At 54.3% G+C, this 23,276-nt stretch overlaps 1 protein-coding gene across 1 annotated transcript in view; it reads right to left on the bottom strand.

Annotated features, from left to right (window-relative positions):
- Positions 1–13,015: 13,015 nt before the first annotated feature.
- Positions 13,016–23,276, bottom strand: part of LOC308233636 (guanylate cyclase D-like) — a gene marked incomplete at its 5' end in the record, with an annotated part of 31,205 nt that continues 20,944 nt past the window's right edge. Inside the window, 5 exons of the mRNA XM_080640621.1 lie at positions 13,016–13,206; positions 17,094–17,179; positions 18,832–18,926; positions 19,757–19,855; positions 20,693–20,867. Coding sequence (XP_080496747.1) covers positions 13,110–13,206; positions 17,094–17,179; positions 18,832–18,926; positions 19,757–19,855; positions 20,693–20,867 — 552 coding nt within the window. The 3' untranslated portion in view covers positions 13,016–13,109. The remainder of the gene's footprint in view (positions 13,207–17,093; positions 17,180–18,831; positions 18,927–19,756; positions 19,856–20,692; positions 20,868–23,276) is intronic.

The following is a 23,276-nucleotide window of genomic DNA, read 5'->3' as shown; positions in this document are numbered from 1 at the left end:
AATTATCTCCTTCTTGCGGCCATCCACGAAGAGGGGACTCTCATGGCCTGTCTTTTATAGAAGAGGGACTGAGGCTCGGAGGGATGGTGACTTGTGCATAGTCACACAGCTACCAGATGGGGAAGGACAGGACACAGCAGCCATGCCCATCCAAGTCCTCAGGCTTCAAGACCCTCATGCATGGCCAGCAACTGGCTTGGCTGGTATTCTGTTCTCACTGGAGGTACAGGTCACCCCCTCCCTGTGGCACTCAGAGCAACCAGTGCAGGGGAAGCAGGTGCTGGTGAGGCCCCATGTGCCCCAGCTGCCACATCAGAGGCTTTCAGCTCTGACTCTGGTCAGTGCGAACGGAGGCTGAGGGCCTGGAGGCTCCCAGAGGCCCCAAGGGAGAGCGGGGATGTTAGGTGAGAAAACCTGAGACTGGGTGAAGCAGGCAGGGCAGGATCAGAAGCGTTTCCACACTTTAAGTATGCCGTGTCATGCACCGTGAAACCACAGCTCTCTGCAGCGCCCAGGCTGCTGGGAACCTGAGGGTTTGTCCCTGTGAGTCCTCCGTTTTAACCATTTGAAGGTTAAACCCGACGTACCCTTTTCTTGATGATTCAGAGTTGTTGGTATGGGCTTTGGTGAGGCCCATGATGTCATAAAGTGTCATCTTCATGTTAACAACAGCTACAGGGACAAGCCCAGGGCACGATAGCAGTAGACATATGAGTGCCCCTGATTGAAGGCAGCACTCATTAGAGGAAGGCCTGCCACAAGGGAGCTGGTGGCCGTGGACCAGGCATTTTCCTCAGGCTGGCAGGCTCAGTTCTCATCTGTAAAACTGGGCAGTCATTTTGCCACTTCAAGGGGGTTTTGAGATGATGACACTGGAAACCTGAATGGATAGGGGTTGGGTCAGTATGAGTATTGCTATCGTCGTCCTCATGTGGAAGGTGGTTTGACTGAAGGGACAGAAGGAGCACTCAGTGATGGGAGACAATGACTGAGAGGGGGCTGAGTTGGAGGGACTCTGTCACTGCAGGCTCAGTGGTCCCAGAGCAGAGGTGGGTCCCCGGCTCCTTGGGGGAATGGTTGTGGTCCAGACAGGCCATCCCATGGTGAGGGTACCTTGCCTCCGGAGGTTCCCTGGAGGTCCATTTCCAACTTCCTAACCTTTCCAAACTTCAGGTTCTTTGCTATGCGGAGCTCCAAGCCACCATGGGCTCCTGTCTTTATCTGGGTGGTTAAAGCCCTGAGGGCTGGCAGAGCTTCCAGAAACAGACGTATGTGTACCTAGGTGATCCCCACAGATAATGGTCACCCCTTAAAGTGTCAGAGGATTCCCTCCCCCTACTTTCTCTCACTTGCCTCACACAGCAAGCTCCTCCGGGTTCTCGCTCAGGTCCTCTCCAACTTTGGAGAGTATCAGAACCCCAAGGGTGTTGAAACAGACTGCCTGCTGGGAGTTGTATTTTCGTCCTTTTGGAGTGGGCTGAGGAGGGGCCTGAGGAGGGCAGAGTCAATGGAGACCAGCAGCCCAGGTTTCAGAGAGGGACGTACCCGGGTTCTCATCCTCTCTGTACTGCCCACTGCTGTGTGGCTTTGAGTTGGTGGCCTGGCCTCTCTGAACCCATTCTGTCTCTGTCAAGTGGAGCAATGATGGACGATTAGGGCTGCTTGAAGAGTGAGCTTCTTGTGTCAAGTACCCGCCCGCCCGCCCATGGCACTCACCCAGTCCGGTGGCAGGGCTTGTGATTCCTGGCGGGGTTATTGTTCGCATTTTTGGCAGCAGCTCTATCTTCTTTGTGCTGATTTAGTTCAAGGAGGGGAGGAAAGTGGTTTGTGAAGCTCCCCCTGGCTGTGCTCAGGGGGTGTGGGGAGGGGACCTGCCGTGACTGCCTTTCAAGGGCAGTGAGAGTGGGCAGCATTCCCATTCTGCAGGGGGACAGGTGGGGTCCCCAGAGGATAGATGAGGGGGCAGAGGCCCAGGCACACCCAGCTTAACTGGGACCATCCTCTTTAGCACTGGCCACTGTGACCCAATGTCCCACTCATGTTGCCTTCCTCCTCCTGGCCTGGGGCCTTCCTAGAAAATGTCAGATACTGGCCTTTGGGGGAATTAAGTGGGGCAGGAGCTAGCTCAGGTCACACAGCCAGGAGATGTCCAAGTGGGAGCTGCAACTCTGCCCCTCTCTGCTGTGTTGGGCTGTCATGCCTCCCCCATGATATCCCTACACACAGGCGCTTCCTCCATGGACACAATACACCTGCAACAGTGTGCTCCCCCGAATACACACATACATGCACACACCCTTCATATATATCCTCAGACAGCACAGGCCACAGGGGCACAGTTCATGAAAACAAGCATGCATCAACCTCACACAAAAATTTCACACAGGCACACATGCTATCCACAGACATTTCAAACATCTCACAGAGACACCCTCAAAGAGGCCACACATAGATGCACACACCCTCACAAATTCAACTCTCATATATGCAGCACAGAACATAGCATGCACATTGAACATACATGTGCACACAGAATATATATATGTGGTGTCCCAAAAAATGTATATACACTTTGAATAATTATTAATTCCAATTCCAATTGAGCTATCAGCTGTTAAAGTGTATGTGTATATATATATATATATATATATATATATATATATATATATATATTATATTTTTTGGGGGGGGGCACCATAATGTACTTATATATATATATACTAGAGGCCCAGTGCACAAAATTCATGCACTCAGGGGTGGGGTGTCCCTCAGCCCAGCTTGAGCCCTCTTGCAGTCCGAGAGCCCTCAGGGGATCTCCAACTGCTGGCTCAGGCCCTCTCCCTGCATCCTTAGCACTGCGGTGGAGGCAGGAAAGGGTCCCGCCACCGCTGCTGCACTTGCCAGCCATGAGCCTGACTTTGGCTTCTGGCTGAGCAGCGCTCCCCCTGTGGGAGCACACTGATCACCAGGGGGCAGCTCCTGTGTTGAGTGTTGGTCTATTTGCATATTAGCCTTTTATTATATAGGATATATATCCCACCAAACACCACAGTCACAAACACTCCACACACATGACAAACACATCATATCACATATATACAGCAACAACTTAAAAGTCTCAGGCACCCAAACCCAGCACACACACATCAGACATAGTGCACAGATCAGTGTGCTGTGTGTGTGGACGTACACATGCACAGACACACATGCACATGTGTGCTTGCCCATGGGAGCTAGGCTGTGATCTTGCATTGCTCATGACTCTAACTTTCTCAGAAGCAGACTACACACATGAGTCGGGAGACTTTCACTAGGGCTGATTTCCTGGGGTGTGAAAGGGGAGAAGGGGAAAGGGTTTGACAGACCACTGTGCCTCCCAGGGATCCCATGATTAATCCTGATGGGATGCTGTGAGCTCAGAATCCCAGGAGCCTGGAGGCTGGGCAGGAGCCCCAGGGTGCAGAGGGCTGGATCGTGTCTTCTGAGGATTGGGTGCCCAGCTGTGTCCCCATAGCCAGCCCCTGTCTCTACATCTGGAAGCTTGGGAATGGGCATTCAGCCTTCCAGACTGCTGCTCTCTGGCCTCTTCTGGGCTGTGTGGCTTCTGCCTGCTTGCCTTCCCTCCCCTCTGTGTGCAGGAGACCTGGGTTTGAGGCCTGAACTAGACCCCTAAACCCAACTTCACCTCTGCCTGCATCAGAGCCCACCAGGCCTGGGGTTGGGCTTCCTTCCTGCTGGAGAGGCTGCCTCTTGGGAAAGCTTCTGGGCAGTCCCTCTCCCTACAAGCTCTCCTATCAGCATGGACACTCCCATTTTACAGACTCCTTCCAGGCCTCCCAGGTCCCCAGCCAGCTACTGCCCTGCCCTCTTGTCTTCTCCTAGCCAGACCTGTCAAAGTTGTCACCTACTCTTCTGTCTCTATTCCCCTCCACTCTCCTCACTTCTTCTTCCACTTGTCTCCAGCCCCATCATTCAACCAGCTCATCCCTGGCCTGTGTGTCTGGAACAACAATGGACAGACACGCTCCCAACCCCAGCTGTCTTGGTCACTTGGCTGCATTCTTCACAGCTGCTCACTCCCTCCTTCCTGAATTGTCTTCTTCTCTTGGTACCTGTAATACCCTCTCCTGGTTCACTTCCCATCTCTCCAGCATTTCCTCCTGGATCCTTGTGCTGCCCCCCCTTCCTCCTCTTCCTCCACCTGATCTTTGATGTAGAAGCTCTCCCTCCCCCCTTGGCTTTGGCTTCTTTCTCTCCTCCCCCTCCCTCAGGAGAACTTCCTGCCCCAGGGTCTCCCTTTCCTGTTCATCCATCCAGTCATTCATCCTCCACATGGTGGCCAGATGGACTCTCTCCAAACAGATTCGACTAGGTCACTCCCCTGCTTAAAACGCTTTGATGGCCCTGGGGTTCCAAGCATATGTCACATTTCCCATTTTCCTGTCTATTTCACTACTCAGGGGGGCCAGACTACATATCATGCACCCACATACATCCTCCATCATCCCTCTCTCCTTCCTGCTCTCTCCCAACTGTGCTCAGTTATCTCTGTCAAACTCCCTCTCCTCTCTTATTCTCTTTGTCTCTGTCTCTCTCTTCATTTAGAGTTGCTAGAGGTGAGGGCTGTAGGAAATAATTGATGAGACTCCCATAAGGGAGTACCCTTAAAGGCATTCTGTCCAGTGCCTAAAAGACCTGCACGAAGCTCGTTGAAAAGCCCTGGATGGCCAGAGTTAATTGGCTTCCTTGCTCTCCCACTGCCCTACTTTCACTGCAAGTTATGACCTTGACCTCTGTTCACAACACACTCTGAGGTCTGCTCCATTCAGCTCCTCCATCTGCCAGCTGGACACCTGGCTGTTGGCCTTGGCTTTCCCCCGGCGCCACCTCCCCTGCCTGTTCCTCCGGACCTCACCCTAGAACTCACCCCATTTCCTTTGGCGGTCCCACCCTGTGACTGGTGCCTGAGTCTGTTGCTGCATCTGCGTCACCGTTTTCCATGTAGTGTGTGGCTGTGGCCCACAAGGCAGCCAGGGTGGCACATGGTGGGGGCTTGGGAGTGAAGGTCCAGTTCTGCCACTGGCTTGCTGGGTAACTTTGGACTGAGTCTCAGTAGCTTCATTGAAAATATGAGAGAATAATGTCTACCACATATGCGTGTGGTGAGGATTAAAGTTCAGATATTTCATCCATCCATCCATCCATCCATCCATCAGTTCCCACTTTTCAATGTAATAAAAGCCCTTCCATGGGTTGCCTGCAGGAAGAGCCTTGGAGACAATAGCCTGGGAAAGCCTGAATTGGCCTTTAAAAGGCCCCTGAGCCTTAACTTGATCTTGTAGTTGCTCTTTGGGTAACTATCAATGAAGTAGGAAGCTGAGACTGGGTCTGATTGGTTTGGGACAACAGGGGTTCGGGAGGTAAGCAAATGGTGAGGAAGAGAAGGGGGGCTGCCAGGGAGGGGACTGTGAGGCAGGACTGGGGGCTTTGGAGGAGTCCATGAAGCTTGGCTGCACTCTCTTCTCTGGTTCCCAGGAAAGCTCCAGCGAACTCTCCATTTCTCATAGATATACCGGGAAGTTGGGTCTGGTTTGCGGGCTCAAGGTGGACACACGGGGAACAAAGACTGGCCCCACTGCTTAGCTTCCTCCAGGCCATGAACATAACGACAATTCCTGAAATGAGCCAAGTGGATATTACAATTTTCCTCCAGCTGAAAAGATTCTGCACCTGCTCACCATGGTGACAGGAGAAGGTTATACAATCTCCAGGTTACTGGTTCCAGGTCTTGTGGGGGGGGGGGGGCGGGAGGGGGTTATTATAACTGCTAATAGGTATATTTTCATACCTGGGGTCTGAGCAATTTGAGAGGACAAAATGGGGCTAGGCATGGGGGTGGGAAAGGGCTGGATGGTAGGGATATGGGGGATGGAAGGTCTGTTGGCAGGAGCATCATGACGAAGGGCCCTGGCCACTAGCACTTGAAAGCGTGCTAAGCAGAAAAGTGACATGGTGAGGTCTGCGCCGCAGGTAGGCAGGATGGCATGAGCCAGTTGGGGAATGGAGGCAGTAGAGCAGCACGGAGGCCAGGCCTGCACTGTCACTGAGCACCCGGCGGTGGGGCCTGGACAAAGGCAGAGACTGTGGTGGTAGGTGGGATGGACATGGGGGTTGATTGGGGTGAGGGAGAAGGTCGTGGGAAGGACAGGGAAGTGAGGGTGATCACTCCTGGTTCTGGCCAGGACAGGGCAGAGTTCAGTCAGGTAAGCAGTGGCTCATTGGGGAGGTGCTTGACAGGCAGCCAGACGCTGAGCCTGGAGCCCAGAAGGAAGGTCTAAGAGAGCAATGGAGGAGAACTGCCAGCAAGAGCCTCATTTTCCTGGCTGTGCCCGGGGACTATTACACCTGCCTCCTAGGAGGAGGTGTGGTAGGCCAAGGGAGCTAAGGTCCAGGAGAGCACTGAATAAGACAGTGTCACCTCAGTGCTGTTTAATCAGAAATGCAAATTGCTGGAGACTGCACAAACCTCGGACACATCAGACCTGGGCCAGCCTTACGGATGGGGACAGGGCACTGAGATCTGCTGTCCTTAGTCTGTCAGTCATTGGGGGTATTCCCAAGCAAGACTTCTCTGTGGGCTGGGGAACCATCCTCCCTCTCCAGTGGGACCCAGGGAGCCCCAGGTCAGGGGAGGGGCCAGGAATCTCAAGGTTGCTGAGGGCTTCGGGTTCTCTCTGGAACAGCTTGCCTGCCCCCTAGTGGACTTCTGAAGCGTCTCAAAGACTCATGGGAACCCAGGGCAGGAGTGTTGCGCAGGCAAATCAAGGGGAAGAGTAGCCATAAGAGGCAGCTTGGCAAGCCCTTGGGAAAGAACTGGGGCTTTGGTGACCTACTGCCCCAGAGGGACTCAGTAGCAATGAGATGATGACACCACTTCCTAGGGCTGTGTGGACGGCTCCCTGAGACAACGGACATGCAGCATGCTCAGTACACGTGTGGCCCTTTCCTCCTGTTCTGTGTCACTTCACCTTCCCCGTGAGAGTGAAGATGTAGCTCTAACGGTCTTGGAGCAAAACTGAGTTTTCATGCATTCATGTCGGTGAATTTCCTTAAAGTAAGCTTCACCTGCCACCACGGTGGCCTCCTCACCTCCCCTGCCTGCTTTTATTTCTTCTCCCACCAGGATCACCCAGCCCTGCCCTCAGGTAAGCCCAAGTCTGCTACACAGGGTGGCCAGGAGGCTGAGGAGCCAGACAGGGAGGTGCTCCTCCCACAGCACTTGGGAGAGGAAGGGAGGGTTTCAGGGAAGGCTTCCTGGAGGAGGCAGCAAAGAAGCAGTAGGGTGAGGAGAAGTTAGCCAGAAGGGGTGGGAAGCACAGAGGGTGGGGAAGAGCGCCCAGGCTGGTATAGGGGTTGGGGGTTGGCAGTAGAGTGTCCATAGCACCGGAGGGTGCCAGCAAGGGGAGAAAGAGCAGCCAGGAAAGCCACAGGCTGACACCTGGCAAACAGGATCCCAACTAAGCATTAGATTAAGCAAGCCCAGATGCAGAGAACAGCAGAGGAGAAACTAGGCAGGAGACCTCAGGGGCAGAGATGGCTCGTTAAAAGCCTTTGGGCTAACTAGTTCATTAGCTTGTTCATTCATCCATTCACCCTCCCAATGCTCACTTCTTCACGGGCATGGGAATGAAGCAATGAACTAGTTAAGGCTGCTGCCATGAAGGGAGAGCCAAGTGTGGCAACAAGTACATACAAGGAGCCGTTGGAAAGGGGTTTCGGAAGGAGGTGCCTTTTGGGGTGGACTTTGAAGGATGTGTAGGAGTTCGCCAAATGTTGAAAAAGGGATACGGTCATCTAGGTAGGGGAACAGCAAGAGCAAGGTGTGGCACCACGAGGGGCCTGGGGAAGAGTGCGCAGTCTGTCCTGGCCGGAGAGCTGGCTGTGCAGGGGGCGGCTGAGGTGAGGGCAGTGTGTATAGGGCTTGGAATGCCAAGTTAAAGTATTTGGACTTTCCTAAGGAGTCCATCCCCAATGGTGCCTGAAGAACCACGATCAAGCAAGTCCAGATCACCTGGCTCGGGGAGGACCTTCTGGAGCCCCGTGGCCCCCTCTGTCATTGCAAGAACCCCGTCCCCTCGAGATGCCTGGAGTGTTCTGTTGCTGGGAACCATCCCAAAGGGACAGGAGGGTGATCTCAGGGTGGCAGGGGAAGGCAGGGGGACTTCATAGGGACCAGCTGTCACTGACTCATCATGAAAGTCATGACATGAGGGCCCCATCTCTGGGGTTCCACCTGGGCATGTGCCCGGAAGCCCCATGCAAATGCTGGGCTGGCTCCTCATGAGAGGAACCAGCTCTGAGAGCCCCTCAGCCTCACCTGTCCTCACCCCGGTTTGCAGAAGAGAAAGCTGTGTGCCCCTGAGGCCATACCTTCTGGGAGCCTCCAGAGACCCCTGCCATTTCTCTGGGCTGTTGTAGCACTGGGCAGCCCCCGCAGAGCAGGAGGCAGAGAGAGGCCGGCACGGACCAGTCCCTTCCCTTTCTGAGCCTCCGTTTCCTCGTCTAGAAAGTGGGCAAATAACTCCTGTCTCAGAGGGTGCTGTGGTTGAGGTCATATGAGTGGGAGCTCCCGGCAGGGCTCTGTCCCACAGCAGGCAGTGGGGTAACGTGGAATACCAGTAAACGAGCCGAAAGCCTCCCAGGACAGAGGAGACCAGCCCTGACCCTGGCAAGGGTACAACACAGGAGTCAGGCGGGCCTTGCTCTCCGGACAACTTGTTCGCAGCTGATGTAGCTCTAACGGTCTTGGAGCAAAACTGAGTTTTCATGCATTCATGTCGGTGAATTTCCTTAAAGTAAGCTTCACCTGCCACCACGGTGGCCTCCTCACCTCCCCTGCCCGCTTTTATTTCTTCTCCCACCAGAATCACCCAGCCCTGCCCTCAGGTAAGCCCAAGTCTGCTACACAGGGTGGCCAGGAGGCTGAGGAGCCAGACAGGGAGGTGCCCCTCCCACAGCACTTGGGAGAGGAAGGGAGGGTTTCAGGGAAGGCTTCCTGGAGGAGGCAGCAAAGAAGCAGAGGGTCTGTAGGGTGAGGAGAAGTTAGCCAGAAGGGGTGGGAAGCACAGGGGGTGGGGAAGAGTGCCCAGGCTGGTATAGGAGTTGGGTGTTGGCGGTAGAGTGAGGTAATATGAGTGGAAGCTCCAGGCAGGAGTGGCTCCATACAACCCTCCCTTCCTCTCCCAAGTGCTGTGGGAGGGGCACCTCCCTGTCTGGCTCCTCAGCCTCCTGGCCACCCTGTGTAGCAGACTTGGGCTTACCTGAGGGCAGGGCTGGGTGATCCTGGTGGGAGAAGAAATAAAACCATGCAGGGGAGGTGAGGAGGCCACCGTGGTGGCAGGTGAAGCTTACTTTAAGGAAATTCACCGACATGAATGCATGAAAACTCAGTTTTGCTCCAAGACCGTTAGAGCTACATCAGCTGCGAACAAGTTGTCCGGAGAGCAAGGCCCGCCTGACTCCTGTGTTGTACCCTTGCCAGGGTCAGGGCTGGTCTCCTCTGTCCTGGGAGGCTTTCGGCTCGTTTACTGGTATTCCACGTTACCCCACTGCCTGCTGTGGGACAGAGCCCTGCCGGGAGCTCCCACTCATATGACCTCAACCACAGCACCCTCTGAGACAGGAGTTATTTGCCCACTTTCTAGACGAGGAAACGGAGGCTCAGAGAGGGAAGGGACTGGGTCCTGGTTTGCATTCTGGCCCGTGAAGAAGTGAGCATTGGGAGGGTGAATGGATGAACAAGCTAATGAACTAGTTAGCCCCGTGGTCGGCAAACTGCGGCTCACGAGCCACATGCGGCTCTTTGGCCCCTTGAGTGTGGCTCTTCCACAAAATACCACGGCCTGGGCGAGTCTATTTTGAAGAAGTGGTGTTAGAAGAAGTTTAAGTTAAAAAAATTTGTCTCTCAAAAGAAATTTCAATCGTTGTACTGTTGATATTTGGCTCTGTTGACTAATGAGTTTGCCGACCACTGAGTTAGCCCAAAGGCTTTTAACGAGCCATCTCTGCCCCTGAGGTCTCCTGCCTAGTTTCTCCTCTGCTCTTCTCTGCATCTGGGCTTGCTTAATCTAATGCTTAGTTGGGATCCTGTTTGCCAGGTGTTCGCAGCTGATACTTTAACTTGGCATTCCAAGCCCTACACACGCTGCCCTCACCTCACCTGCCCCTGCACAGCCAGCTCTCTGGCCAGGACAGACTGCACACTCTTCCCCAGGCCCCTCGTGGTGCCACACCTTGCTCTTGCTGTTACCCTACCTAGATGACCATATCCCTTTTTCAACATTTGGTGAACTCCTAAGGTGTGGTGGTCTATTCACATTCAGTGTGTCATCTTTGAAGCCAGAGCTCCCTCCTGGAGCCCAAGTTCTGCCCTGGGGGTCTGAGCAGGGGCATCTGAGAACAAAGCTGCTTCCATCCTTCTCAGAGGGCACAAGAGTAAGGAGACCCTTGGCTGGATGCAGACACACGACATACAACCCACACACGGACAAAGCATGCACTTGGATACACACCACACATGCGGACACACACGGTGTGCACAGACACCAAGATAAGGAGAGCCACCACTGCTCCCGGAATGGTGCCCAGACATAATTGACACACACACAGCTAGAGCAGCACACGTGCAGACACACCAAAGCCCATAGATGCACAAGTGCATATACACGACTCACACAGACACATAAATGCACATATACACAGACGGACAGCAGGCATACAGACATTCACAGCTATGCACAGGTACACTGTCACTTGTCACTCAGGGTGACATCCACATGGCCTTCACACAGGTTGTCACATATACACTGAGTGGCCAGATTATTGTGATCTCTGAACACATAATAATCTGGCCACTCAGTGTGTGTGTGTGTGTATATATATATATATATATATATATATATATATATATATATATTAGAGGCCCGGTGCATGAATTTGTGTATGGGTGGGGTCCAGCCAGCCTAGCCAGGGGGAGGGGACATGGGCAGTTGGCCGGCCTGCCTGCTGGTCGAACTCCTGGTCGAGGGAACAATTTGCATATTAGCCTTTTATTATATAGGATATACACTAAGTGGCCAGATTATTATGCGTTCAGAGATCATAATAATCTGGCCACTCGGTGTATATGCACCGTAAGTCGTGGCTGCAGCACACTCCTCAGTTGGGAGCATGCATACACAGCTGTTGCTGCCTTCAACATAACCGCAGCACGGGAGGCAGGCAGGGCAGGGTCTGGTCCTTGTGCAGTGAGGAGCTGAGGTCTTAGAGAGGCCCACTGACAGGCTCATGGTAGGATAGCTGGGTCCTGGTTTGCATTCTGGCCTCCTGTGTCTGCCCACCAGGCTGGGCCTCCATTACCCAAAGTGTGCTATGGACCCTCACGCCCAGAGGGGCCTCACCGTCACCCAGAGCAGCCGCTGCTTTTACTGATGGAGCGACCGAGGCCCGAGAGAAAATCGACAAGCCTGAAGTGCGCCACAGGGAGGTCAGTGGACGAACCGGGGTCATGCTTCTGTTCCCCACCCCATGGCCGCAGCACAGACACGGCTGTGTGCGTGTCCCGCAGCCCGCAGGTGCAGACCCTCCCTTCTCGGTGCTCCCGCAGGCTCGCTCGGGACCAGACCCACGGGTGTTTCCGCGGTCCTCTGCGTTAATTCTCACGGTGGCATGGAAGCTAAGCATGACGGGCCTCGTTTGGCACTTGAGAAAACTGAGGCATAAAAAGGTTAGGTCCAGGCCTAGCCAATTTGCTCAATGGTTAGGGCATTGGCCCATGGACTGTAGGGACACCGGTTCGATTCCTGTCAAGGGCATGTGCCTGGGTTGCAGGCTCCGTCCCTGACCGCTTCACGCAGGTAGAGGCGCATGCAGGAGACACCGGTCAATGTGTCTCTCTTGTGAAGATTAACAACAGCAAAGTAGCAAAGTTTTGCAGGTAGGGACGGGCAGTGGCATCTCCCATAACCAAGTCCAGCACTTTCACACAGCGGCGCACGGCTCCAAACACATCATCCATATCCCTTTCCCATTGCCGTTCTCTTACACGCGCGCACACACACACACACACACACACACACAGCCTGGTCTCTGTGAGCACAGCCTGTGGGCAGAACATTTTCCCAACAACTCCCAAGGGGTCTTTTGAAGAAGGACCAGTTTGTTTAGGGCTGAACCTGTCTCCTGGCCTCCCCCTGTTCTTTCCCCCCCGACCAGGGAAATGAATTCCACATGTGCCTGGTCTGCCTGAGGGTTTTGGTGAATACTCTTTGATGTTGGAAGCCAGTTTAATGAGTTGGCTGTGGGTTTGTTTGTTTTTTCTGTAAGACAGAAGTCTCATTTTCCTAAGAATCAAGGCATTATCACTCCCCGTTCCTCCCCAGCAGAGTGCTCACAGATGACCAAAGCCTGGACTCCTGGCACAGTGCTCACAGATGACCTAAGGATTAGACCAGCTTGGGAAAGACAGGCAGGGAAGGAGGCAGCATTTGCTATGGGCCGAGACCTGCATTAGGAACAAGGCTCGTGTGGGCCCTGTCCACTCCCATTTGAGAGATGACAAAACGAAGGCTCCGAGAAGAGATGCAATGTGAGTAGGTGGCCCTGCTGAACCTGGAGCCTCATCGGCCTCGCACCAGTGCCCGGCACCTGTCTTGCTTTCACTCATGCCACCGGGGAAATGACCTCCTCCCTGTGTGCCTGGGCCCCATGGCTGCACCGAGGAGCAGCGTTCTTGGTGTGAGGGATAATGAGCTCTGTAATAACGAGCTCTTAGACTCAAAACCATTTGTCGAGAACAAAGCCCTGCCTGAAAGGAAGGGAATATTTCTATTTTTATTGCTTTTGTGTCAAGAGGCAAGTTTACCGGTAGAATTCACACTGGAACACATCAATTAATATCGCTCTAGGGCACTTACTAATGAGCACTCAGTTGGCTGCTAGGGGGCTCAGCAAGGGAATTCTTTGAGGGGAGTGAAGCAGAGAGAGGGGTTGGGGGTGTCTAGGCTGGTGCAGACCCCTGTCCCACGCTGTCCCTCTCCTCGGGGCCTGGCCTAGGCCTTCCCTGAGCTCGAAGGTCCAGCTGAGCACTGGCGGACTTTGGCAAAAGCCGCCCTGATTTCTTGGTTTATGAGGTCCTTCCAGGGATCCCTGGGGAAAGAGGAGAAACACGAATAAGAAAAGCCCAGAACAACAGTGAGGGAGTAAGCGCCCACACCGCTTCCAAGGAGCCCCTTTCCCTTCCTTGGGGTCGCCTGGGCCCTGCACTGGCCCGGCCGTGGCTTACCAGTGCCCAACCCATTGGACCTTTAGGGGACCAAGGCTCAGCGAGAGGCAGTGCTGCTGGCTCATCTGCACGTGTGGCTTCAGTCCAGAGGTCTCTCAGGAGACGGGGAGCCAGCCCCAGCTCTGTCCCTTACTTAGGGACATGACCTTGGGAGGCCAGAAGGGTGAGGGGCTCTGTGACTCGCTGACAATTACGCGAGTCCAGATAGGGGCACAGGACCCCCACTCCACACACACTCATTTTCTCGTTCACTTCCCGCAGGTGCCTACAGGAGGGTAGAGTGGGGTTATTGCCTTTGCACAGAGAAGCGAGCAAGGCTCTGAGTGACTCACCACAACCTGGCAGGGGATGCTTTTGAGCCTGGTTAGCAGGAGCGGAGGGGAGTGAAGGGGCCACTGTATGGACCGTTTCTGTGACACATGACATCAGGCACGTTTGCGGGCCCTGCTTCCTGGGGCGTGGCTACACCAAGACATGGAGGGGCATTTCACCTCCTTCCCCTGATCCCCACCAGTCTCCCAAACACCCCTAAATAGAAGGATGAATAATGTATGCAGATATGACAAATACAGAAAGTGGAGATAAAAGCACCTTCAGAAAATTTGACTTAAAAAAAATCAAGCTATAGCACGCAGTTCAAGTACAATTTGGTAACTGCCTTCTAAATGCAACTCTTAAGACAAGTTCCCATCCAACTGGCATCCTAGCCCTTCCTGTAGAGATTCCGTGTCTGTGCGTCTGTCTGTGATCTCATCTCAAGCAGGCCGATAGGCATGCGGTGGTGTTTGTATGTGTGTATGTGCCTGATGCCCACGATGAGTGTAGTGTGTGTGCACATGTGTGTGCACATGTGTGTGCACTTGTGTGTGTGCATGCGTGCACAGTCTCCTGTGTGCCCATGTGCTGGGTGTGAGCCCGTGGGCCTAGGTTGGTGTGGCATTCTCCCCTGCCTGCCGGGAGGCCTGGGAGAATCTCTACTCTCCTCCCGCCCTAAGCCAAGGAGATGGAAACGTTTCTGGCACTTTCTAAAGTTTCTGTCGGGGAATGGAAAAGTCATCAGTTGAGGGAGCTCGGAATGACAAGTGGCTGCCAGACCTGCCGGTTCCCACTCCTGGTCAGGGTGGGTTGGGGAGGCTGGGAGCTGGCTGCTCAGCCTGCATGACCAGGGGAAAGGCCGGAGCTCTAGAGCTGGGCGCCGGGCACTGGGGGCTGTGCCGGCACATGGAGGCAGGCTATCCGGGCTGGTCCATGCAGGGGAAAGTTCCATAAACGTGTCAACAGGAAATACCAGGGAGTACCGAGTGCTATGGGACGCAATGCTGGGAGATGGGGGAGAGGGTGACAGCAGGGATCTGTTTGCCGTGTGTGACGAGAGCTGACTCAGGCAAGAGGCAGCGTCAGAGCCGAGACCTGCAGGATAGGAAGGGACCAGGCCAGGGCGTTCCAGGGACAGGGGTGGGAAGAGCTCAGGGTTGTTTAAGGAACAGTGAGAAGGCCCCGAACAGGTGGCCTGGCAGCAGAAGGTGGGTGGTGAGATGAGGCCAAGGGGAGGGAGACACAGGCCGCAGGGAGTGGAGCTTCCTGGGTTTGAGCCTCAGAGGCATAGGAGGCCCCAGAGGGTTAAACAGGGAACTCTCATATCGATCGTATTTGTTTTCTCTTTAAAAGATCACTCTGGGGGAGACGGATGGAGGGGCCCGGTGGATGAGGGGAAATGGCGAGGAGCCCTGCAGGGGCCAGAAGAGAGGCATGGAGTGGGGAGCTGGCAGCTGGGGGTGTGATGGAGGCAGAGTTGTGGGATTGCTGGGATTCAGGACAGCGGGACCTCGCCCGGCGTTCTGAGGGAGGATGGCAGGGCCGTCCAGGAGAAGAGAATTCTGGAGAAGGGCCCAGCTGCCAGGTGGACCCCGAGGTCTGAGAGGCCATGAGGGCTCTGGAAGGAATCAACGAGGGGCAGTGAGCTGCCTGGTCCTGGAGCTCAGAGGGGCGCTGGGGCTATCCTCGTCATCTGGACGGGACAGACGGCCCCAGGGAAGCGCCTGTGCACCCTGGCATTGAAGGGTTGGGGAGCGGTGCCGGAGCCCGGAGCCCGGGAGGATGTGTTGCAGAGGACGGGAGCACAGCGGAGTGCGGAGGAGGCGGGAGCCCGTTTCTAGGAAGGGGGAGGACAAAGGGGAAATGTCAGTGAGAACTAAAACTGCCCACAGATCTAGTGACATCGGTGGAGGTGACCTTCACAGAGCTTCTGGGTGGGGGGGGACGGGGGTGGAAGTCAGACTGCAGGGGCTGGGCGGGGAGTGGGAGGTGAGGAAGTGAGGTCATCATCAGCAGACAGACCTTCTGAGAAGTGCAGCTCCGAGTGGAGGCCAGAAGTGGGGTGGGAACGGAGGCCTGTGAGGTCAGAGGACGGCTTGCCCTTCGAGGGGCAGAGAGGTGAGTGGGAACAGAGGACCTAGATGGAGGGCAAAGGGCACACAGGGCCACACCCCGCTCCTGGGGGTGGGTGAGCCAAGGCTGCTGCGGCACATGGAAAGGCACAGCGAGGACAGGGACCCGCCCAAGGCCACACTAACAGTCCAGTCCCGGACCCATCCTCACACCACGCTGCCGCCCCAGCAAGCCGTCCCCACAGAGAGAGCCTGCAGACCTGACTGCCCGGGCTTGGAGGCCTTTCTGTAAATGTAAGCTGGCTCTGCACGCAGGAGGCTGGCGTGCCCTTGTAAAGTGGGCACATCTATGCTCTGTACACCTGCCAGCTTCTGCGTACGTCAGTGTGTGCCCATCCACGCGCTGCCCCTGCCCTGCCTCACTGGACCCCACTGGGGAGGGTGCTCAGAGTTGGATGGGGTCAGTTCCCGTCCTCTAGTTCCTGGGGGTCCTGAGGCCTGGGGGTGCCCTGATGGCAGGGTGGAAAGGAAATGGCCACTGCAACCGGCTCCCTGCCGGTCACCCTGTCCACATCCATCCGCCCGCTTGCAGGACACCCAGCCTGGGCTGCTCGAGTGCTGGCCCTTTCCCAGGAAGCCCAGGTGTGTCCCACACATTTCTCATCTCTGAGAGATGGAAGGGGGCAGCCTGGAAGAGCTGACGAGCCAGCGGGAAGTGCTGACAAAGGAAAAACTCTGGTTGGGGAGCTGTGATGAGGTCATGCTGGGGACCCTGGTAGACTCTGCCCATCCCCAGGCTCAGCCGCCCCACTGGCGGGATGACCTGTGGGCCCACAGGGGACCTTCTTATTTATAGGAAACTATAATTCTCAGCAATTGGCAACCCCTGTGATGCTTGCCCTCCAGTCTCCACAGAAATCATCTGAATGGCGATGAGTGCCTGACGCATTGCCCATGCCCAGCTCAGAACGGGACGATTCTACCTGCTCAGCGACAAGAGAAAGGTTAGCTAGTCCTGGCACTCCCACAGGTGGCAGTCCCGCTGCTGTCAGTACGAGTGTGTTTATAACGTGCTCTGAACCACCAGAGGACCTGGGGACGTGAGCTGACAGCACAGATCCGAGTGAGGAGTCATCGAGGCAGCGTGATCTCGTCTGCCACAGCACCTTAGGTACAGGCAGCAGGACTGTGCCAACGTGTTAGCAGCGCTGTCTTGCAGGAGTGGAAGATGGCGACTATGTAATCGTTAAAGAATTCTGTATTTTCCAAGTTTCACACACTAAGCAGGTAAGACCTTGATAATCAGAAAAGTAAGAAATACCAAATTTCGCACACAAACTTCTGGGGAAATTCCTCTTACTCACTCAGGTTTGATGTCCAGAGGTGTGGGGAGGCGTCTGGGGAAGCCTGCCTTCCCCGCCAGCCAATAGGTCTCCTCCACGCCCTTGCCCTGGAGGAGACAGAAAAGAGGGCTGAGCCACCTCCTCCAGCGGAGAGCAAGGCAGAGAGAGGCTCCCACTCCCAGCAGCTTGATGGAGGGCAGCCTGGAGCCTGGAGCCTGGAGGCAGACCATCTGGGTCCAAATCCTGGCTCTTTCACTTGCTAGCTGTGTGATTTTGGCCGACTTACTTCACCCCTCTGTGCCTCGGTTGCCCTAACACCTCATAAAGTTGCTGTGTGGATGAAATGAGTTAATATTTATCTGTCAGAAAAGCAAATGATAAGTCGTGAATTCTATGACCCAGCAGATCTGGAATGCTAAGATACCAGGCTCCTATGACCCGGGATTCTCCCCCAACTACTGAAGGACCTGGTGGCCTCCCCTGGGATGGGGATGCCACTGCCTGGAGGTTAGGAGGGGGGCATGAGGGGCACTGGGGTCAGGGCTAGCTGGTCTAGAGGTTCCATACCCCACCCTGGCACAGAGAAGGATATTGCCCCTTGGAGCCCCCAGGCCAGCCCGAAGAACCTGAGGGTGGCTTGCTGCCCTCCGTATTCCCTCTCGGCATCCCCTTCTATCATCAGTGCCTCTATTCCTCAGGACACCCAGTGTCCATTCCGCCAAACAAGACACACCTACCCCGACTTACTCCAGCTCACTCTCCCATCACCTCAGCCTCCAGGGCAAAGGATTCCACATAGTCAGCCCTCTCAGGCTGTGTGACCATGGACAAGTCACTGCGCCTCTCTGAGCTGCACCCTCCTACTCTAACATTCCACAGCATAATGCAGTGACTCCCCTGGAGCACCCCATTTCTGAGGCCTAGTTGCAGCCCTGGGGGTTTAAATGCCTAGGCTGCTCTAGTCTCCCCACCAGGCCTGACTGTGGCTTAGGAATTGGGGAGAAGAGAGGAGGTGGGGTAGGAAGAAAAATCATTCATAGGAATGCTGTACCATTTCATGAACATTAACATTAAAAAAGAATGCAGAGGTTACAGAGTTGTCTCTGCCTTTGAGGTGCTCGTGGGCAAGGTCAACACAATATCACACCTACGACAGCAGAGGGCTGGTCTTTAGACTGGTGGGTGCACAGGCAAGGTCTGATAGTTACTGCTGTGGGAAAGGAAGAAGAGCGTTCCTGGATCAGGCCAGGCTTCAGTGAGAGGTGATGTCTATGTTAGGGTTCTGAGGGATGAGTAGGAGCCCAACAGTGCTATGGAGAAAGCACTGGCTTTGAGCCACCAGACCTGGGATCCAAGCTATGAGACTTTGGACAAGTCACTTTGGCTCTCTAATTTAATTTCCTCAACTACAAAATGGGGACATTGATCCCCCTTTCATTCTTGCTGTGAGCAACAATACGTAAATGTATGTTGTGCACCAGCATGCTGCCCAGGTAGATCATCTATAGAAGTAACGTCCTTGCTCTAGTCCTTCTCATGAGGAGACAAATGAGGGAGTGGCTCAAGGAAGAAATGTTTCCTTAGAATTTGGGGAGTGGAGAGAACATGTGAAGGTGATCAGCCCCGTCCCAGCACCAGGCAGGCATTTCCTTCAGCCACATCAGTCAGATGAGATGCCCCCCTGCTCCCCGCCCCTGCTGCCCACAGAAACGGGACCGTTGGGAACAATTCTCACCAATACATGGAAATAGTTTCTTACCTTCAGCTCGGTCTGGCCTCTGATGTCAATTTTGTAGCCTTCGTCCAGGCTGAGCAGTGTCTGGACAGTGCTTCCACTGACATGAATTCTGTAAGCTGAGAAGAAAGGTAGGAATCCATGTCACCACCTGGTGGCAGCATACCTAGTGTCCGGTGAAATCATTGCGTGCCTGTTCTAGCCAGTAATACCCACAATTCTGATTCCTGCGATTACCTTTGCCTGGCTCTTTTGTCCCTTTAGTGGGTAGTTGGTCCCTAAAATAGAGGCCTCAAAGCAAAGCACATTACATAGATTGAGTGTTAAGAGGAACCCAAGATGAAGTCAGAACCTCTAAGAACATAATTTCCACAGGTAGGGAAGTCTGTGAAGCGGAGGCAGAGCATATAAGCAGTTTTTGGGGTGTTTTTTTTTCTTTCAAAATCAGGACTCCGCAGTAGGGCCGCCACGTCTGGTTATGAGGATGGGCACTGACTGGTCCTACGGAGCACACAGGCTGCATGGCCAGGGCTAGGGCTGTTCTAACCAAACCGCAGAGTGGCTCCTGCCGCCAGCAAGAACCTGCAATGGCGTTTTAACAATGAGAAGGGGTCTCCTCATGGTAAAAATGGGGGAACCAAGACCCAGAGGAAGAGCATTTTGCTCAAGGACCCGAAGCAAACCAGTTGCAGTCAGGGCTAGGGCCTAGGTTTCCTACCTCTTCAATCATTTTATCTGCTAATTTTCTCATGAGGTCATCACAAAAACCTCGTGGAAAATTAAAAGAACCGGTGACACGCGTCATCCCCTTACAGTGGCTTTACAAACAACGAGGGTACGCTGCCACCAGGTGGTGATTTGGTTACTAAGCACTGTTTCCAACAGCCAGGCTGCAGCGGTCATTGAGACAGAGTCCTTGCTTGGCAGGATAGAAATAGGGGACACTCACGTAGCCCCGTGGACTCCATCCGAGATGCAGTGTTAACAGTGTCCCCAAAGAGGCAGTACCGCGGCATGGTGAGACCCACGACCCCCGCTACACAGGGCCCTGAAACCCAAATGCATGTCGTGAGCTGCAGCAGGTCCTGGATCACAGAGAAGTCCCTACGACAGTCTTTCCCTTCCCTTCCTCGACTGTCATCCCCACCCCACATTCTGGACTCCAGCTGGGGGAGGGCGGGGGAGGATGAAGCTATCCGGAGAGGAGATGACATCTGTGTCAAGCTCTGGGGTGGGGATAGGGGGACACAGATACATGGAAGCCAGACTCTGAGCTCGGGGAGCTCCCAGCTCGGTGTGGGGAGATGAGTGAACTGTGATCAATGCTGTGAAAAGGAAGCACCAGGACTGCCAACCCAGAGAGGGAACTCTAACCCAGAGAGGGAACTCTGACCCAGGCCAGGGGACTTCCTAGAGGAGGTGGTACACGAGCTGTCTTGACGGATGAGAGAATGAGTCAGCAGGGAACAGCAGGTGCCAAGGAGGAAGGAATGGGGGCATGAGAAGGAGATGTCAGAGACACTGAGGTCTCTCCCAGACCCATCCCATTTAGTTGTTTGCATGACCACAGAAGGTCTCTGTCCTGCCTCTTCCATCAGACTATCAGCTCCTCAGCATGGACTTAGATGCTCTGGACAGATGCTGAGACCAAAAAAATAAAAATTAAAATTAAAAAAAAATGTGAATCTAAATGTGTATTCTGTGATTTATAACATTCTAGAACCTTAAAATAATAGAAGGGAAAAAAGAAATGTGAATTTTCTCTATTATAGAGTTTTAGAATCTCTGAATTCCAGAAGCACCTCATTGGGGTTGCCTCAGCCAGTACGCCAGGCAGGGTTGGGAGACTGTCTGGCCCATCACCCCCACGGCTCCCAGCCCATACCTGAGTGTAGGCCAGCCCTGATGCAAATGGGCACGTCGGGCGCATGCCTCATCCGGAAGTCGCCCACAGAGCTGAGGATATCCAGGGCCATGTTGGCAATCTCAGCCGCGTGGCGGCTCCCGTTGCGCCGGGGTAGCCCCGATGCTACCATGTAGGCGTCCCCGATGGTCTCTACCTAGAAATCACAGCCTTCACACTCCAGCCTGAGAACATGCTCTCCCCAGTCTGCCCACATCCCACACCAGGCTGCCTCTTGGGAGCCCATGATGACCCCTCTGGTCTGTGGCCCTTGGGGCCATCTCTGCCTCTCCTTCCAGACACTCTAGCACTCTTGGGTCTGCATGTTTCAGATCGCCTTTGTCTGAATTGCAGGACACCAGGCCTGTCCCATCTCCCCTGACTCCAGGCCATGAGCCCCTCGGTGGCAGAGCTGGGTGCCCCTCTGCTCAGTGCCACAGTGGCATATCAGGGCTTGGTCTGGAGAAGAGCAAGTGTACATTGAATATTATCCTATTTTCTAAACCCATCAGCCTTCCAACATGTTCTGAAAAGGATGTCGATTTTGGAATCAGATAGATGTGGGTTCAAACCCTGGTCCTGCTATTTACCTTGGGCAGACCCCTTCACCTCTGTGAGCCTGTTTCCTCTCGTGTGCAATGAATATTAAAGATAAAGTATTCAAAGAATCAGGCTCATCAAGGATGCTCAATAATGGAGACTTCCGTCTCCATCATCATCATCATCATCATCATCATCTCCTTGGCTAATGAGTTTGGAGAAGATAGTATCATAGAATCTCAGAAATGGGAGGGATTTTAAAGTCTACCTATTCTTTTGAGGAGTGAGGCATTGCCTGCTGTGTGGCATTTCCCTCTGGTCCTGCCCTGCACCTGGTTAGCTCATGTGTCTGGGCTGAGTCCTGTCTCCCATAGGCAGCCCAGGAGACCTGCTGCTTGATGGGTCCCCCACCCCCCACCAGCCCTCCAAGTGTGCAGCTGCGATTCAGGGACAGTGCACCTGCTCTGGGGACCCAGCATGGCCTCAGACGGGTGATCCAAGGCCCTGACTGGGGAAGAGGAGCAGTAGAAAGCCCCATGTTGACCACCAGACCACATTCTCCAAACTGCTAAAGCTGACCTCTAGCCCTCCACCTGCCTGCGGCTGACCGGAAGGGAGAGTGTGGTGTAATCAGCAATTACTCTACAGCCCCAGCGACAGAATGATGACCGGGCACAGGCTTGCTCTCTAGGAACTCAGACTCATAAAGATGATCTCGCAAAGACTTAGTTAGATCTTAGGTCATGGCTGCAAGGGAGGGCCATGAGTACATAGTTGTGGTCCTTTTAAAGATGGCGGAACACAGCCGGGGGAGAGAGCAAAAGTTTCCATACTAACAAACAGATGTGAATGCTAACTCCACCCCTGACTTGCTGAGGGACCTTGGGCAAGTCACTTGCCTCTCTGAGCCTATGTTCTCATCTGTACAGTAGGGAGAATGATCCGTCCCTCTGGGGAACACTGCAAGGATTAAATGAGAGGCCCTGTGACAATCCCTAGGCAGGGCCAGCCCTCTGTAGATGCTTAACTGTTCCCAGGCTATGCTTTCAGGGAGAGGCTTCGTGGCTGCACCTCCAGTGCTACAGGCTACATTGTGTTGGTGAATGAATGACATAACTTAGTCCGCAGAACAATTGTAAACCATAGACACTTTCATGTCTGTTTATAAATGGGAGCTTGAGGTTCAGAGTGGTGAAGTGATTTGTCCAGGGTCACTCGGCAGGCAGTATGGCTGGGGCCAGACTCACCCCCTGGGGCAGCCCACATGGGCTCTGCTCTGGAGTTCTGTCTGTAAAAGTGCTCACTCAGCGCGTGCGGGGAGGGAATCACAGACCCCCATGGAACCAGGAAATGATTGCCTGGCTGCCTCCCAACCCAGACCGGATTAAAGAGCAGTAACCAGATCCTGCTGGGGGGCGAGGGGAAACCAAGGCAGATGGCGTGAGTGATGAGAGACGGGCTCGTACATCGTGAGGAATGGGCCTCCTGTTCCCCCACATCTGGAGGGGTGTGCGGGCCTTGTTTTATGTCATTTCACTCTGCCAGAAAGATGCAGACCTCTTGGCCAGAGTTCAGAGTAGATCAGAAGGCATGATTCAGAGCTGGGAGGGACACATGTGTGAGATGAGATTAGCAGGGGAGAAAGAGACAGGCCGGGGTGACTCAGGGCAGATCAAAGCTGCAGGGCTCAGCAAGGCCAGACAGATGAGATGAGGAATCTTTCCCTGGGGCCGTGGGCCAGGGCAGCTCTGGAGGCAAGAGGGGAATTCAGCCAGCACAGGAGATGACACCTCAGCATCACAACTGGGACTGGAGCATGAGTGTGAGGTCCTGAACAGGGAACAGGAGGGAAGCTGCATCCTCGGAATGTCCATGGCTCCGGTCTCCACATCCAGGTTGGGCAGTGTGGTGCAGTGGACAGAGCCAGGTGGTGGTAGTGGGGGTGGACATTGCAGATTCCTGTTCTGGATCTGCCACCTACCAGCTGCATGACCTCAGGCAAGTCACTTCTACTCCAGGCCTCAGT

This window comes from Plecotus auritus, assembly GCF_963455305.1.
Source record: "Plecotus auritus genome assembly, chromosome: 9".
NCBI classification, from domain to species: domain Eukaryota; kingdom Metazoa; phylum Chordata; class Mammalia; order Chiroptera; family Vespertilionidae; genus Plecotus; species Plecotus auritus.
This window is presented reverse-complemented; position numbering and strand designations above follow the sequence as displayed.